The 18,862-nt window shown below is 29.9% G+C and overlaps 1 protein-coding gene across 1 annotated transcript in view; it reads right to left on the bottom strand.

The window, feature by feature from the left end:
• HELRODRAFT_81128 (hypothetical protein) overlaps positions 1–10,289 on the bottom strand; it is a gene marked incomplete at both ends in the record, with an annotated part of 33,062 nt that extends 22,773 nt beyond the window's left edge. The window contains 6 exons of the mRNA XM_009020776.1: positions 1,155–1,287; positions 1,339–1,454; positions 3,181–3,332; positions 8,479–8,679; positions 9,200–9,426; positions 10,078–10,289. Coding sequence (XP_009019024.1) covers positions 1,155–1,287; positions 1,339–1,454; positions 3,181–3,332; positions 8,479–8,679; positions 9,200–9,426; positions 10,078–10,289 — 1,041 coding nt within the window. The remainder of the gene's footprint in view (positions 1–1,154; positions 1,288–1,338; positions 1,455–3,180; positions 3,333–8,478; positions 8,680–9,199; positions 9,427–10,077) is intronic.
• Between the last annotated feature and the right edge of the window lie 8,573 nt (positions 10,290–18,862).

Below are 18,862 nucleotides of genomic sequence, written 5' to 3'. Positions count from 1 at the left end.
GTAACTTTCATTTAGCTTTTCGATTTTTGTAACTTGATCGTAAATCATTTCATGTTTTTTGAGTTCAAAACCAAAATTTTTATTTATATTATACATGATAGAACAAAAAAGCTTTTTTCGGTATTCCTATACCATCTTCGGTGTTCAATTTGATATATTGTGTATGGTCCCAGATGCCCAACTATATATATACTGTGCCTCTACTCTACTTTGTTGATTCCTTGTTTGTTTAAAGTAAATACTTAACGCTCGTTTAATTAGTTTTACAATCTTCAACTTCGTTGTCGTTGTCATTGTCGGCTTAGAATATATTGATATATTGTTGTTTTACTGTAGTCTCTGTAGAAAAGAATTAAAACCAATTGTTTATGCCAGATATGTTGACGAAATCTCCGTCGCATACGATAATCCGGAACAAGCTAACAGGCTACTAGCAACTCGGAACAGATTAAAATTGAATTTCACCATTGAGTATGAAAGTGAAAATTTATGCCATTTTTGGATGCTTTGATAATGCATGATGAACAAAGATTTACAACTGGCGTAAACGTCGAAGCTACAAATAAAGATATTTATTTAAATGGGTTAAGCGAATGCACGTAACAATTCAAAATAAGTGTATTAAAATCCTTTGTGAACCGTGCATTCACACATTCATCCTCAACTGAGGATCGCAAAGCGGAACTGAAAAGAATTATTAATCTACTAGCAACGGTTATAAAACATCAATCATTGAAAGCACCATTCAACAAAAACTACAAAAAAATAACAAAACATTCAAAAACAGAAATCATATGTCAACGGCACATAAAAAAGACGAAGTCGTCCTCAAACAAATCATATAAAGAAAAGTTACCAACTCAACAATTGTAAGACATCACAATTGGTCCTAAAGAACAACTGCACTTCTAAAGACGATTCTACTTTGAAACGTGATCATTTAATATATGAATTGAAATTTCCTATTGACGACTGTGCGCGTCAACAACATTCGTACATTGACATTACGAGCACTTCACTATCAAGACTTACTTGCAATCGACACATTTTACTTTTCAAAAATTTGCAACATATCAAAAGTTAACAAAATTTTAAAAACTTTGAACACTTGTTGAATTTGCGTTTTAAATTTTACAATTGAAAACATAAAATACCTCTTTCGGAATGGTGTATCCATCAAGTTGAATGTCTTGATTGAGTACACGACAGTTCATAGTGACAACAGGATAGAGACGCATAGTTTCTTTGATGACGCACTTTAAGTATTTCATATCTTCCAAGTGATTGCTGGTTATTATTTTGCTTTTTGTCGATGAAGACATGGTCGAAGATGGCGACTGAGATGCTGCAAATGATGACATAGACATGATTGATTGTATTTCTTGGCGAAGTAAGTTTTGCTTGTCGGGATTGTTGGCCAACATGTACAGGACAAAACAAAATGTGTTGGCTGTCTGGAAAATGTTTTAAATAAATCTTTTTACTAAACAAGTATTAATTTATGTATAAAAAATATAAAAATATAAAATACACAAATTCAAAATATCTAAATCACATTATATTTTCCAGAGGCAACTTGAACCATTACCAGTTTTGACGTAGGTATTAATAAAATGTACTTAAGTACAAGTACTAAATACTTGTTTAAAAATTTAAGTATAAGTTTCAAGTTCTAAAAATATGTAATTATCACTTATAAGTATTAACTGCGAGTACTAAGTACCTATGTACTTCGCACAGTTAAACAAATCATAACAAAAATTAATTATGTTATCACATGTTGCAACTGTTTAAAACTGTTTATAACAAGTAACAAAATATTTTTTTGTATTTAATAATTTGTTATTACTATTAATATATTGAATTTAATAAATGCAACAAAATCGCCCGCAACAAATTCAGATTTACAAACACAATTCAACAAAGCCGGATTTGTGCGTGCAATTGTTAAATTTTATGTTAACTTGTGACTGTCTTTATTAGCTTGTAAACACTATTCTCAAATCTAGATAAAACCTCGATTTAATACTTACCTAGCAACAACTCGTTAAATAATCTTAAATTTAATAAAATTTAAATTTATATTTCTCCATTAATTTTCTTAAATTATATTAATACAAACATACACATGGAATCAAATATGCATTAAAAAAATAAGCAAACTTGTTTGATTACATTAATACATTCACTCGCCACACCTGTTTACTTTACATAGTTTTAAAAACAAATTGTTCAAACATAGTGCTTGGTGTTAACGTTTGGTAATTTAAAAGTAATTAAGATATAATTAAGATAGTGTATCAACCAGATGATCAAGCAATGGATGAATTTAAACTATCTTTATCGATATATAAGGGGCGGAGAATTTTATAGCAGGAGGAAGAAGTTGAAGTTTATGTTGAAGTTAGTGGTTTAGAGGATTGAGCTGTGAATTATTGGCGATCGTGTAACATCTAGCGCATTTTTCTGGTTTGCGAATAATTCAGTAGTTAGGGTTGTTTGCATTAAAATAAACGTTTAAACAAGTCTCTGTTTGCAGCAGTTGTGTTTATCTAGCAGAAATCAATGAACCCACGGTGGATTGAATAACTTGACGATCGTGCATGTTACGACAATACAATACTTCTTTACAACAATACACTTGGATTGATTGATAATAATATTTTATATTTCTATTGCTACTATTATAATTATTAATTTTATAATTATTATTACCAATTGACTAATATTATTGTTAATGAATAATGTTGCTCTTTTTAATTATTATTTAATGTGTGATGATCTGTTCTCAGATTGCTTGGTTGTTTCGTTAACTCTCATTTCAAATTTTGAACCTCTGAGAACTGATTAAAAGTTAAATATTAATAATAATAATAATAATAATAATAAGCGTGTAAACATGCGTGCCGTACATACAAACACAGATACATACATATATAAATTTATATTCAAAATTAGGCGGCCAATAGCTGGTTAAAAGAAATTTTCAAAATTTAGCATAGAAAACTAAAAAATTATTTCTGTACTTATAAGAAATATCCTATTCTTGGTACTTAAGTACGTGCTTGAGTACTCGTCATCACTGACCCTACATGCATTTTCATAGGAAACCAACTATATTATATTAATATAATCTGTTCATTAATTATTCAAAAATTTGAAAAACTAAAAACAACAAACTGTATCTGATCCAGCCATCAACAATTCAGTGATGTTTGTATAAATCTGGTTCATTGTTAGATTTTTATTTTTCAGCAGGTGACTAAGATATGGTCCTGTTACCTCTTCTGAAGATTCTAATGATAACAACTTCTCGTCTATTAGTGTTTTGCCTTGAATATTCAAATTAACTTTATTCATCTAATAACTGAAAATTTTAATATTCTATGGTTTTCAAATTATTTTTTATTTGATTACAACTACGTTTTAAACATTAGAAACAAATCAAATTATCTTAAATCAAAATTACTTAGTTTTTTTAAATAATTTAATAGAAATATTGAAAAAAATTAAAACAAACCAAATATCTGAATATAAACATATTTTTTGGAAAGTTTTATGTTGCAAATGCTGCAAAAATATATTTAAGAGTTGAAAAACTTTTTAAAGCCCAATTTAGCAATTATATTTTTCGTGCAATTGCGACAAGTTTTCGTCTTGCTCTCAAACAGCCATTCAGTTGGTTTAGGTAGACTGTTATTATTTTCAAGTTACCTATTGTTTATAATTGCAATAATGTTTCCGAAATGTTCAAACATATTATATATATATATATATATATATATATATACATATATATATATATACAATTATTTATAAAGATCACTGCGTTTTCGGCATTATTAAACTTGTAGTTGAGTTTCTCAATTTTTCTAACGAGACTTTTATCATCTTGATAAAGTTTATTAAGGTTAAATAAAAAACTTAATATTTGACATTTTTGACAAAACATTATTAAAAACTTTATTACTACTGAAAAGCTCTTTTCGGCATCAACTGCCATCATAAGTGTAGTTATATAGTAGGGTAACGTGGGACAAAACGCCGCATGGGGTAAAAAGCCTAAATCCAGTTTGCACGAAATTTGTTTAAGACCGAAAGTTGTTCAATTAATTTTTAAAAATTAGAACGTACCCTTATTATTTTGAATATAAAACCACGCCGTTTCTCCATTTGTTTTTTCTGTTTCAGAGTTTTATATAATTTGCGAGTGAAAAATTGGTCGTGTTATAAATTTTGTGTTCGGGTTTTTAATTAATTTCTTGATATTAAGATCGGAGGTTTTTTATGAAGAAAAATCATTTTCACATATACAAAAGTAACTTCTAATCGGTTGGAACAATTTTTTGTATTTTTAAATTAAATTTATTCTTAACATTGTCTATGGGGCTAAAACGCCTCTGTAACTTAGGGTTAAGAGACCCAATTTACATTTATTGAATTATTTAACAAATTTCAGATATTTGTATGTAGGCAGCTATTCTTGTAGTTAATTGTTAAATGTATTGAAATTTATGTTTTATGTGTAAATTAATTTCATGTATTTTAATTTTTAATTTTAAGATATAAAATAGTCAGAAATTATGTAAGAAAATCTACAAGATGCTCGACTTATGATGGTGATGATGAAAGTTTGAAAAAAGCATCGGATGCTCTAACCAATGGCCAGTTACTTAGTAAGGTTATCAGAAAATATAGAGTTCCTGCAAGAACTTTAAGAAGACATCAAAAAGCCATGACAACATCTTAGTTGGTTGTCAAGCGATCTAAAGATTTGACTCCTTGTGGGACATGTTCACAAATTTTTTGTAATGATTTCACAGGATTTCAATGGATAAAATGCCAAAAATGTAACATTTGGCATCATAATTCCTGTATAGGGCTGGAAGAAGACCATCGTAGAACTTTTATTTGTATCAATTGGGACAATAATTAACAATAAAAATAAAATTTTTATTTTCTTTTTATCCAATTTTTATTTTATGTACAATAAAACTGTTAAAATTTTTTTACGTTTTTTGATTTGAAACTATTTTTAAGGCTTATTTTAATAGTTTTTCTACACAGGCCTTTTGTCCCATGCATGGGGCAAAAAGCCCATTTTATAGAGGTCTACGGTTTGTGTTATAAAACATAGGAAACCTATGTTTGAACAATTTAATTTGTAAAATTAGATAAAAGACATACCGTGTTTCCTCGAATATAAGACAGGGTTTTATATTAATTTTTTCCCAAAAATTGCCCTAGGTCTTATATTCGAGGGAGGGCTTATATTATTATGCCAATTTTTTCGACATCATTTATTTTTCCCAAATACAATAATATTTTATTCAAATACAATAAGATCATCATCTTCTGGGATATCATTATTTTCTTCCAGATCAAGACCTTGAATTCCAGCCAAGATTTCATTTGACTCCAGCTTCTTCAGTATCATAGGTCCCAATCTATCGTGTTTTGCGATGTAGCTCGCTTCAAATGGCGATGTTTTGTCCAAGTACCCTGCTTTCAGAGCCTTTGCAACACAGCTATAAGTGACTTTGCCCCATGCATTCCTTACCCAAGAGACTACCTCCTGCAGATTAGGCTTCACGAAGTTGTTATTTTTGTTCCTTGACATCCTATTCTCAATATAATCATTGATTTCAAGTCTGAGGTAATCCTTGAAAGGCTTGTTTATTGCAATGTCCAAGGTCTGGAGGTAAGCAGTCATTCCTGCTGGGATCATAACCTGATCAACCCTTCTTTCTGCCAAGAAGTTTTTCATATCCTTTGCACGATGAGTGCTTGCAGAGTCCCAAATGAGGAGACCTCGTTGACTTCCTCTTAAAACAAGTGGCAGCATAAGGTCCACCCATTTTCTTATTACATTCTGCGTACTCCATGCCTTTTCTGATTCCAAGACATAAACTCCTCCCTGGCATTTAATCTTTTCTTTCTTTCCTTTGGTAATAAGAAGTGGAGCAGCTTTCTTCCCATCCAGACGAATTGCCAAAATGCAGGTGACGCGTGCACTTTCATATCCAGTTGATGGTACATAAATTGATGAAGCTCCTCTGAAGTCGACTGTCTTTTGAGTGTCCTGACCCATGTAAACAGCAGTCTCATCCATAGCAATCATGTTGGAAAGCTGATACTTTGAAAAATCCAAACCATCCATGAAAGACTTGAACATGAGAGTTCTCTTTACAGCTTCTTTACCCTCAAGCTTGAACAGTGTTGTTGATCTTCGTAGTGAGAGTTCATACCGCTGAAGGAAGCGATCCAGCCAACATTTTGAAGCTTTGAACTCCTCAGGAGGGATGTCAAGTGTAGGAGCCATCTCGAGAGCAAAAGCTTGAATCTCAGCTCTGCGCACAACCATACGGTTTTCTCTCTTCTCAGCAATCCAGTCAAAGATGATGTCTTCTAACTCTGGAAAGAATGGACGATTTCCAGAGCCACATTTTCTTTTTTTTGCCTGCCCATCTTCAACCTTTTGATTGAGATCATCATACTGTGCTCGCCATTTCCTAACCATTCGTACGTCCAACTTCTTCTCTTTGCAAAATGCAGTAATATTTTGATCTCTGCATTCTTCCACAATTCCTTTTTTGTATTCGACAGAGTAACTTTTCCTCTTGCCACTCATCTTAAATATGGGCAAAATGTTACAAAATAGTTTATTTAAATAGAAAAAACAACCCTTACTTTGACAGCTTTGTAACCTCAGGATATGCTTGAAGGAGGAAAAACAGTTCGAAAAACGAAAAATCCTCGAAAAACGAAAAATCTTGCAGCAGTTGACGTTTCCGGTGTGGTTTTGACAGAAGTTTTTGTTGTTGTCAGCTGATTCATACTAGAAATTATAATCGAGGGAGTGCTTATATTCGAGGGAGGGCTTATATTAGAAAAATAGACAAAAAACGTGCTAGGTCTTATATTTGAGGGATGTCTTATATATGAGGAAACACGGTATCAATCTAGTAAAATAATCACTAATGTTTTAGAAATATTCAATTTTTTAGATGTAGTCACTCATCAAAGGCTTAACTATGGCTTCTTGCCCCACCTAACCCTATTTTTCCGTCTTTGTGTCTGTGTTTTTACAGCGACTTTGATTGTAACTTAAATAGAATTAAAGTTAATCAAGTGTTTCTTTGTTGGAAGAATATTAGTATTATTTAGTTGAATATTTATTGCTGGTTTATGTTTATCGATGAAAATTGATTCTACTATCTTCAATTTGAAGTATTCTCTGTTGTAATAAATTGCTTTGGTGTTATTGTCTAAAATTTCCTTTGTTATAATAATGTTATGTTGTCCCATTAGGTGGTCTAATAAGACTAATAACACTATTATAACAAGAGAAGACCACCTAATGGAACAACACTATTATAACAAGGAAAATTTTAGACAATAACACCAAAGCACTTTATTACAACAAAGAATACTTCAAATTGAAGATAGCAGAATCAATTTTCATCGATAAACGTAAACCTCCAATAAATATTCAAATAAATAATACCAATATTCTTCCAACAAAGAAACACTTGATTAACTTTAGTTCTAATTAAGTTACAATCAAAGTCGCTGTAAAACCAAAGACACAAAGACGGAACAATACTATACAACTACACTGACGATGGCAGTTGATGCCGAAAAGAGCTTTTCTGTAGTAAAAACGTTATTATTAATGTTTTGTCAAAAATGTCAAATAAATATTAAAAGTTTTTTATTTAACCTTAATAAACTTTATCAAGATGATAAAAGTCTCGTTAGAAAAATTGAGAAACTCAACTACAAGTTTAATAATGCCGAAAACGCAGTGATCTTTATAAATATGATCTATATTTTTATGATAGTCTAAGCCCAAATATATATATATATATATATATATATATATATATATATATATATATATATATATTGCATAAAACACAACATTGCATAAGGTGTTAAAATAACGCTACTAGAGAAGCAACGATTTGAAAGCCTAGCTCTTCAGCAGCGGCTTTCTGTATTTGAGTTTTGAAATTGACAACATTGGACTGTCATTTGAAAAAATAAAATCCAGCGACGGTCGTTTGTAACAATTTTTAAAATGATGAAATTCAAAAGAAATTGATAAATAAATTTTTTGCATTTTATAGAAGAAGCGGATTTGGCCTAAAAAGAAAAGAAGTAAGAAAATAAGCGTATGTCTGTGCAAAAGCTTGTCTGTGCACTGAAAATAATTTTAATACAAAAAGTAAACAGATGGTCAAGACTGGTAACATAAGTATCAGCTGGAGTTGGATAACCTGAAAGTTTTTCAGACTGAGCTCGCCGAATGAATCAAGCAAAAATGTTAACATGTGAAAGTGTAACTGAGGCAAAAATTTTAAAAATTAAAAATGTTTATTTAAAAAACTTGAAAAACTTGAATAAAACGTCGTCATTAACATAACATGTAGGTAAATATATTTAACATATATAAATAGGCAAACATAAACAAACCGAAGCTAAATATGTTGTCCCATGATTTTTCATGTTTACGCCAAAATCTTGTGTTTAAACGTTGATGAATCTTTTCGCCGACAATTAAATACAAAGATGATGTCATCATTTCTTGAAGAGAGTCAAGAAACTTTTGTGTTCGAGTCGGTATGCTTGGCGCTAAACATCCAAGGCGAGTTTCAAACAAGAAGGACCCGGCAGCTTATTGGTAAGTTGATGTTATTCAAAAAACGCTATTAGGTATTAATAAGTAATTGTTAATAGTAATTGTTATTAAGTAACTATTATTAACTGATTTGGTTTGAATGTTCAAATTAATATCAATCATAAAATTGTCGAACTTATAAAATTGTTGATATAAAATGTTGATAAACTGGTCAGCAAGTCCACAATGTGGCAAGTGCAGCGAGCTCTTGAAAATTAATTTTCAAAAACTGGCAATTCTTTAAATACATAATTTTGTCTAACTAAATCATATTTTTGAATATTTTGCTTCACTGTACAAACTCGTGTGATTTTGATTTGTGTAATTATATATCAGACAAGAAATTTAAAAAAAATGTATTGTAATTTATAAATGTAATGTAAATTTTCCAAGCGATCTCTGCAAAAATAATTATGGTCACGTTACTAAATCAAAATTTTCGTTTAGTTATTTATGAAAAAACAAGCAAATATGTAAAAAATTTTAGGTATAAAAATGAATTTTTGGAAAATTAACCTTCGAGACTCCACAGATATGAAATGTTAGGCAGCTGTTTAGCAAAATATATTTCCTTGTTGCAATTATCATCAAAATTTTGATTGCAATCAGCCAGAACTGTTTCTACTTTTGTCACAAAATCATCTGCAACGTTGCTCAATGGTTCAATAAGGGATTTTGTAGCACTTGGACAAAAAAGACGTTTGCCAAATTCCGTTCTGTAGTGTTGCCATTCCATCCCCTGGCTTGAATTTGATAAAAATTTACAATTATGAAATATTTTTTTGTCATTACACTGTTCAGTAATAATAATTAAATGTTTATAAGTGAGTGTTGAATGCTTTATTAAAAATTCACTCAGATTTCTGGTTTCATACAGGAATTTGCAACAACATGGCCATAACTGAAATTCGTTTTTATCTTTCGGTCAATTTGACAAAATGTATGTAAATGAAGAATACCAAGCATATGGTATTTTTTAAAAAACCAAAAATTTGTGTGAAATTAAATGTGACACATGTGAAATAAGACTTATGATGAAAATTATGATTAATTTGTTTTATATTTTTATTTTAAAGATTAAATACATATTTCATAAAATGTACCGAATGTACATCTTTCCCGTGAGTTAGAAGCTAAAAAATTTAGTAGATTTCATCAAATATTGCATCAATTATGGTCTCCTTCCAACACACACACACACACACACACACACACACACACACACACACACACACACACACAATATATATATATATATATATACTTTATTTTTTTATATAGATATATATATATATATATATATACTAAAATTATTTTGGTGGTACTGTTTCGTTAATTATGGCTATTAATTATTATGATGATTAAAAGATGATTATAATTAAATGCCAACTCACGCGGTCGTGATGCCGTGGGGTAAATTTTTAATTTGTCTGTAGAGCAGCCAGGGCTGAAGACTGGGGCGAAATGGGTATCTGCCTTCGTGTCTGTAAATTTCTTCAATCAAATCTGGATCGCTTACATGCACTTGCCATTTTGGTCCCCACTTTTCGCGAAACATCTTTCCATATTTACGATGTAGTGAAGCCTGAAAAAGATTTAAGTCCATGCGTAGCCAAAATGCATGTTTTAAATTAGTTTTAAAAATTATTTTAGTGTAAAAAACGAAATTTAAATTTTTTATAAAGTCAGCAGGTTATTTATTTAAAAGCACATTAGCCATACATTTATAATGCTCTAGTAAACTGACACGCAATCAAAAACATTCATTTGGATTAATACAATGAATAAACGGAGCCATGCAGATAAGAATAATCATTAAGGAATAAATGACGGCGATAAATTATTGTGATGGCCATTAAAATGAATTATTGTTCTAGTTAATTAGTTCACATTATGCGTCGATGATAATTTACAAAAATGTTGGATTGTTAGAAATATCAAATGCTAATGATTAAAAATAATTGCAGATTTTCTTTAATGAATAACACTTTTTACAATCCATTTTATAATTTTTAATATCTCAGTTAGAAACCTTGCTGAATAAAAAAGCATAACAAACATTGAACTGCATGTTATAAAATTAGGTGAAGTAGGCAGAGGATTTCGCACACACCATTTATCATCGTGATTTATTACGCATCCAATTTTATAAACTAAACTTTAGAGCAATCAAATGATGGTTTGTCTGTTTGTGTATAGTGTATGCAACTAGGCATATGCATGCATGACTGCGTGTGTTTGTTTATCTGTGTTTCTGTCTGTCTGTTAGATTGTGGGCTTTAATTATTATTATTGTTATTCAAAAATTTATAAGACGGTTTGTAGAAAAAAAATTCTCAAACATCTCAACGGTTACAAGCAGGACCACAAATTTTCCTAATTCATGTTTTTTATGACGGTAAACATTAGACAGTGGAGTTGCAGGCTTTCTTATTTAAGCAAACGAGCATTATCGTTTGAATACACAATGTTTGATGGAGATGTGCAAAAATCGTAAAATTTGCAAAACTGAAAATTTCGATTCGGTTTATGAAAAAGCAGCTTGTTCGGTTTGTACTTAGTAGTTTCAAAGTTTTGGTTTGGTTTGCTTTAACCGTAAGCACGTTTCGATTTCGGTTAGCTTTTTTTGGTTCAGAATAAATATACTATTTTAGGCGTATTTCAAATGTAACAAGTTTCATCTCAGATTGCTCAAATTCTCGAGTGAACGGCTCCAAAACACTGAACTCGTAACAGTAAAATTATTAGCAGAAGTATTTTAAATTCGTTTTGAACATACTGCTAATTCAAACCTCTATATAATTTGTAAGATGACACAGAAAAGGTTTAGACATAATTAAATTAAAAAAAGTTAGTGGAATAATATTTTAAAATTTCTCAATAAATTTTATTTTTTCGATGGAATAACAAAAGTGCCCGCATTAACGTGGGAATGCCAAAGAGAAAGGATGGCAAACTTTGCGGTGAAACAGTGACGACAGGCAATGATAAAGATAAATATTTCCAACTTCCGACGTTGATTTATGTCAAACCATTAATCACAGTTCATATGTGAACACACACTTGCACTCAATTGTGCACAAAAGTGTATTATTTCATAGATACATATAAATACATGCGTTCTTATACTTATGTTCTAGATACACATATAAATACATATTTCATAGAAACATATCCTAATGCATGCATACATCCACCAGCATACATAAATACATACATACATACATACATACGTACGTACGTACGTACGTACGTACGTACGTACATACATACATACATACATACATACATACATACATACATACATACATACATACATACATACATACATACATACATACATGTGTATTTACAATTATACATACATATAGACTTACATTTATATTCACACACATACAAATGCATAAACATTCGTGTGTCTAGCTGCCTGTCTTATCCGTTCAATTAAAATGGCCATAAATCAAAGAAGGTTTATTTTATTAGCTATGTGTTAAACGCATTTTTTGCGTATTATTAGAAAATATTTCCTTGGTTTAAAAGTTCAATTTGCTTGTAATAAAATTACTCTTGATGAAATTTGTTTCAGTTTTCTAGTTATAGTTAGATAAAGGTGGTTTTTATAACTTTATTATTAAATATAATTAACATCACATTGGGAATAAATATTTGATAGCACAAGAAAGCAACAATTTCAATTGATCACTACGTTAAGATTGAATAGCTTTTAAGTAATTTACTACACCATCAAGTATTAAAAATTATTTGTGATACTCACTTTCTAGAGCTCTTGAAGATTAAAATGTTGCTAAATTTAAAATTAAATATATTATTTTAATGCAGAATATTTAATATTTAAAATACATAGACACACACACTCACATACACATATATGTATATATGGAATGTACAGTGGCATTGGCGTAGCCAAAATTATGCTTTTGGGGCTTAAATGTGTTATTTTTGTTTAGGACACAAATTTTAACATATTTTGTCAATAAAACCGGTAATTTTTCAAAAAATTGCCTCAATCTTATTGTTGTGGGAGAGGCTGAAATAGATTTCATATCAGTCTCGATTCTACCGAAGTTGTTTATTATGCCAGGTGAACAACATCTCATTGTGTGTACAAAAATCACTACACTCCGAATCAACAAATAACAAGAAAAACCACGTTTCGGAGATCACAATTATTTAGACAATAACGCATTCTTGAATCTTACAGACCCTAGAAGCTTTATTCGTTCCAAAAAAAACTCATCAACAATAAATAAACAATTAAAATCTATCTACCTGCTACTATCACAATCATTCAACTTGCCACAAATTCAAAAAAATAGTTACAAACCTACAACAAAGAAATAATTAAATTGCTTTGTTAATGAAAATTTGAAAATATTTCTAGAAATTATATAATACTTGAGCATTCGGCGACACTCATAACGCATAAATTCGAAAACCGAAGATGGTTTGATATATTATTTCTTTCTAAGTTTGTTTGTTTGATGTATATATATTATTGTTATTAATTTAAAAATAACAGGAATAATTTAAAAATAAATTAACGAAAAATATTAAATTAAAACTAATAAAATTAATATATATATATATATATATATATATATATATACATATATATATATACACACATTTATATATACACACATTTATATATACGCATATATATATATAATGGTTAAGAAATATCACTGCCTTTTCAACTTTAGCTAATTTATTGATGATTGCGTTACTGGCTTCTAAGACATCGCCACTCCATGAATGTTATTTATAAAATTATGGTTGAGACTTAGGTGATACAATTGCTGAAAATGCATTGATATCTCTCTCTACTACAGTCTTAGCCCTATATGCGTGTTTATGCGTGTATTTGAATATTGAAATTTAAATAAGCATCATCTCCCTTATTAACAAATTTTCGCCGAAAACTATTTCCATGTTTTATAACAATTTTTTTTCCTAGTATTAACTAATTTTCAAGTTAATCTACAACTCTGTTCTTATCTCAATTTTCAACAGGACGCTGAGGCAGCCGAAAAGTCTTACATATTCCTAATTATTCATGAATCTAAACCTGCGTAATAACTTTGAGAAAAATAAAATCATCAGATATATTATGTTTTTCAAAATAATTGGTTAGTAAAGTAACTTACCTCCCAAGCAAGAAAGTCAACAACGAGTATTGCATATACATATATATATATATATATATATATATATATATATATATATATATATATATATATATATATATACATGTTACTCAAACAAACAATGAATCAACAAAATAGAAAAACAGAATATATATATATATTTGAGCACCTGGGCACATACACAACATATCTTTTTGAACAGAGTAGTTGGTATAGGAACACCATAAAAAAACTTTTTTGTTCTATCATGCATAAAATAAACAAAAATTTTGGTTTTCAACTCAAGAAACTTAAAAATTATATTCGATCAACCGATAGAAAAATCGAAAAGTTAAATTGGAAGTTAACAAACGTCAAACATGCAACATCAGATATATTATGTTTTTATCAAAATAATTGGTTAGTAAAGTAATTTAACTCCCATGCAAGAAAGTCAACAACGAGTATTGCATATATATATATATATATATATATATATATATATATATATATATATATATATATATTCTACTTCCAGCCTATAGAAAATTATCTATGACCAACCGACGTAACTTAACTTCCAAGCAAGAAAGTCAACAACGAATATTGCATCTTTCTTGAGATATGCTCTATATATATATATATATATATATATATATATATATATATATATGAACAAACAATGAACAAACAATGAATCAACAAAATAGAGAAACAGAGTATATATATATTTGAGCACCTGGGCACATACACAACATATCAATTTGAACGGTGTAGTTGGTATAGGAACATCATAAAAAAACTTTTTTGTTCTATCATGCATAAAATAAACAAAAATTTTGGTTTTCAACTCAATAAACTTAAAAATTATATTCGATCAACCGATAGAAAAATCGAAAAGTTAAATTGGAAGTTAACAAACGCCAAACATGCAGTTTTGATCCAAAAAATATGTATATATATATATATATACACACACACACATATATATATATACACTCATACATAATACTAACTTACTCACAAACTTGTAAATAAATAATATACAATAAATAAATAAATATCATCATAATATTCAAGTTATTAAAAGTTTCAATTTTGTAATGTTAACATAATTTTACTTACCTGTACTTCGTGCATTTTCCCTTTGTTTTCTTTTCTCAAGTACAACAAAAAATTTCCGATTATTGGCCAGCCTGGGGGTCCATCCAGGTCATTAAGTGATTTATTAAATTTTTTTTCTTTTACGTCACTTACAATATTTTCTTCTTTTGATGCAGTGGTGGGTAGATGAACGAGATGTTGAGGTTTCAACATGGTAGTGACTGTTTCGTCTGCACGTGGACAACCGCTGGACCGTAGACCTCTGCGGTTTTTTGGACATGCTATAAAGTGACGTTTAGATGAAAAATGGGCGGTAAAGTTTTGTAACTTGTTTGACTTGTAATTAATGGTGCATAACGGTGACGAAAAGGATGCGTTGACAAAAATTACACAAGGATTAATTTTACTTCTAGAAGAAACTTTAAAGCAGTTTTTAAAAAGAAAAAAAAGTGTGGATTCAAAATGTACTGATGCCATTTTAAATTATTTTTGTTTATAATACAATACAATTGTTTGATAACTCAAAAATAGATTTCAAAACGCTGGTAAACATTAATTTTTTATTTCACTACATCAAATTAGCCAAAAACAAACGGTAAGAAGATAAGAACTAAAATTTGAAATAAATTATTTTGTTTAAAGTAAAAATAGTTGAAATGTAGAAAGCTAAAATATTAAACATCGAAAGAAATACACAACTGTTCATCAGATCACACTTCTATTAAACTTTTAAGCGAGCGGAGTCTCTTATAACCTAATTTGCATGTGCTTCACTTGGTATACGTTATTTCATGCATATTATATTATATTGATATACATGTACATATATTTGTAGGCACATAATATAATGTGAACATTTATGTAATCGCACACACACACACCACACACATTTATATATATATACACATATATATATATACAATTAAATATATATATATATACATATGTATATATACATATACATATATATGTATACATGTTTATATCTACATATATATTTATACACACTCAGTACACACAGTATTGTAAAACTCTACAGAAATGTTGGCATCAATCAATTTAAAGTTTGTATTTTTTATTTTCTTTACTAAAATTTTTTTGAAATTGTTCAATTTATGGAGTTTCAGACAGTGCAGCAATGTCAATTTGATATCTGCTCAGCTCGAAGGAAATAAGAGGTGCGCCGCTCTGATCGTTGCGTAACAGTTCGGTCCAAAAGCGTTCGGACGTTCCAGGTCATAAATTGAATAGGTCCACAAATCAATTTTTGTTTTTGACCGCTAAGGAAAACGCCAAATCAGCGCGGTTACCCATTTGGGATAAGGTTGGGAACAAGCGATTTTTAGGCCATTTCTTCTAAACCGCTCCTCGTTTGAGGCGAGAAATGTGAATTTTAAATAGGTCTGCTCAGTTGCCCTGGAAGCTGCCAAAAAGATTTGTCATTATTTTTTCCAAGTCTCAGCGACCATCAATCCAGAACCCCCTGCGTGCAATATACAGACTGGAATCTTTCAATTCCATCTTGAATCTACCTCCGTCACCTGTGTATCCATTGCCGCGAGTCTTTAAAAAATCTCCGGTCACCGGTATTAACACGCAAAAAAGATGAAGGAGAATTTTAACAAGGAAGGAAGTTGCGAAAGCTCTCAGTCTACAAAACTTTGTTGCAGCCGTCTGAACCTAGTGGCATGGACTGTCTCCAATACGACTATAAAAAACTGCAACTGCAGAGGCTTGCCATTCAATTTAGTATGATGAATGCTGCTTGACGCGTGGTCTCAACGCAAGTTTGCGATCAGAGTTTATCTTCTCCTAGACGATGTGCTATCTTTAGCTTCGAGTTCCTTCACCCTGTTTTGTTATCGGAGTGTATCTTTAGATGGAAATTAGGTGTCAGGTTTCTTTATTGTCTCCTTTTTTATTTATTATTTCTTCTTTGGTCTCCTTTTCTTCATGGATAGCATCATATTCTTATTTGTCACTATTTACAATGCTAGTTTTTATTACTTCTTTGTTTTCGTTGTTGTTCCAACCCGGCGCTTAACCAACAATTTCTATCTAAATTCACTTTGACAAAGTCAATCTCCATCTAAATTCTTTTTGACAAAGTCAATATTTCCCTATATAAACAGCAGAAAGCACTGATGATGATTCATTCGGAATCGAATTATGGCCTTATCTGCGGCATGAATTCGGAAAATAAGTGTATTTTGAATTTTAATAAACTAAACGACGTTCACCAAAAAACTTTAGTGAGAAAACTTGAAAAAACGAACTACAAACATATTAACGCCAAACATTTGGTAGAATTTATAGAATATTGTAAAAATTATGGTCTATTACCAACATATATATATATATATATATATATATATATATATATATATATATATATATATACATATATATATATATATATATATATATATATATATATATATATATATATGATAAATTATTTTTGTGTGGAGTTGCATGTGTTGATTGCAAGTGAGATTTATTTTCTAAAACTGCATTTATATTTTTTTAGCTGTCTGTCAATTTTATCCGTTTTATTTTGTTCAGAATTACTCGCCTGAAAACTTTGTCAGGCACATTCAGTAGGCTGATGCCTCTTGAATTACTGCAATCCATTTTATCTCTTTTTTTGAGTGGGAATTGCCAATGCCATTTTTCAGTCATTTGGAATTTGTTATGACTTTTAAGTTGAGAAGATTGGATTTATGACAAACCTTTCGTAGTAGTTTCGATATTTTAAATGTGTGATATCAAGATTTTAAGAGTCAAAACACTGGATGGACTCAGTCGCAATGTACATCAGCAAGCATTGATAAAATTGTTTTCCACACATTATATAAACATTCCTATAATTAAACTTTAAGTTTTATTGTGACGTGTTTTGTATCTTTTCAATGCCACAATTATACTGCAGCTTGATTTAACAAATTTTTTGTTTGTCAAACCTTAAATATTTAGCAGATTTGAATAGAAACCGTATCAAACCGTGGAAATGTGATCCTTAATCACTATCAAAAATTGGCAGCGAATTGATTACATATGTTCCAATTCTGTAATTTGTAACTAAACCAAGCGTTTTGAATGCTAGTTTTTTGTCTCGCTCTATAAATAATTGAGTTTATCATTGCCATTTGATTTTACGCAGATACATACGAAGCTTTATACTCTCAACGATAGGTCAAAATTTTTTGAGTGATCTAATGTTTAAGCCACCTGATTTAAAATGGAGCGACAAATTCATATCAACTCAGATCAGCAAAATTTAAACGCTAACTGTGATGATTTACAATTTAAAGAGTTGAAGTTTCCACTGGAATCTAGTGTTTGGAACGCTGATTGTTGTTAATGTTTTTTTTTTTGAGTTTGTTAATTATACGGTTTTTGGCCTTTGTGTTGTAATTTTTTTTTCAAAATAGTTAGTTTCATTTAAATGTTCAGAGGGGTATCTTATGTTAATGTAAGGATTTTTTGTCATCGATCGTCAGCATCGGGAGGAATTGTTTGGAACCCAGTTTCGTTTTTGCATGCCAAATTATGAACATTTGTAACTTCGCACTAAGCGCGATTTGTCAATGAGTTTTGGAACACTTATAGTGCTGTTTGCGAAAACGGTTGAATTTTTGAAGGGTTGTAATCATGTTTTTGTTTTTTTAAGTTTATAATTTAGTTTTTTGTTTATAACGTCCTACCTCGGGGTACTGGGTCTCTGAACGCTAAACGAAGATTGACTGATTGATTTTTTGTTTATAACAATAATAATAATAATAATGATTCATTCTACAACAACAACTACTACTGCTACAATTACTAATACCACTGCTAATAATAATACTAACAGTACTACTACTATTACTACTTTTACTACCACACTAATAATCTTAATAATATTAATATAATGTAAATTTTTTTA

The sequence above is a fragment of the Helobdella robusta genome (genome assembly GCF_000326865.2).
Source record: "Helobdella robusta unplaced genomic scaffold HELROscaffold_29, whole genome shotgun sequence".
Lineage (NCBI taxonomy): Eukaryota > Metazoa > Annelida > Clitellata > Rhynchobdellida > Glossiphoniidae > Helobdella > Helobdella robusta.
Note: the sequence above shows the minus strand (reverse complement) of the source record. Positions and strands in the feature narration are given on the sequence as shown.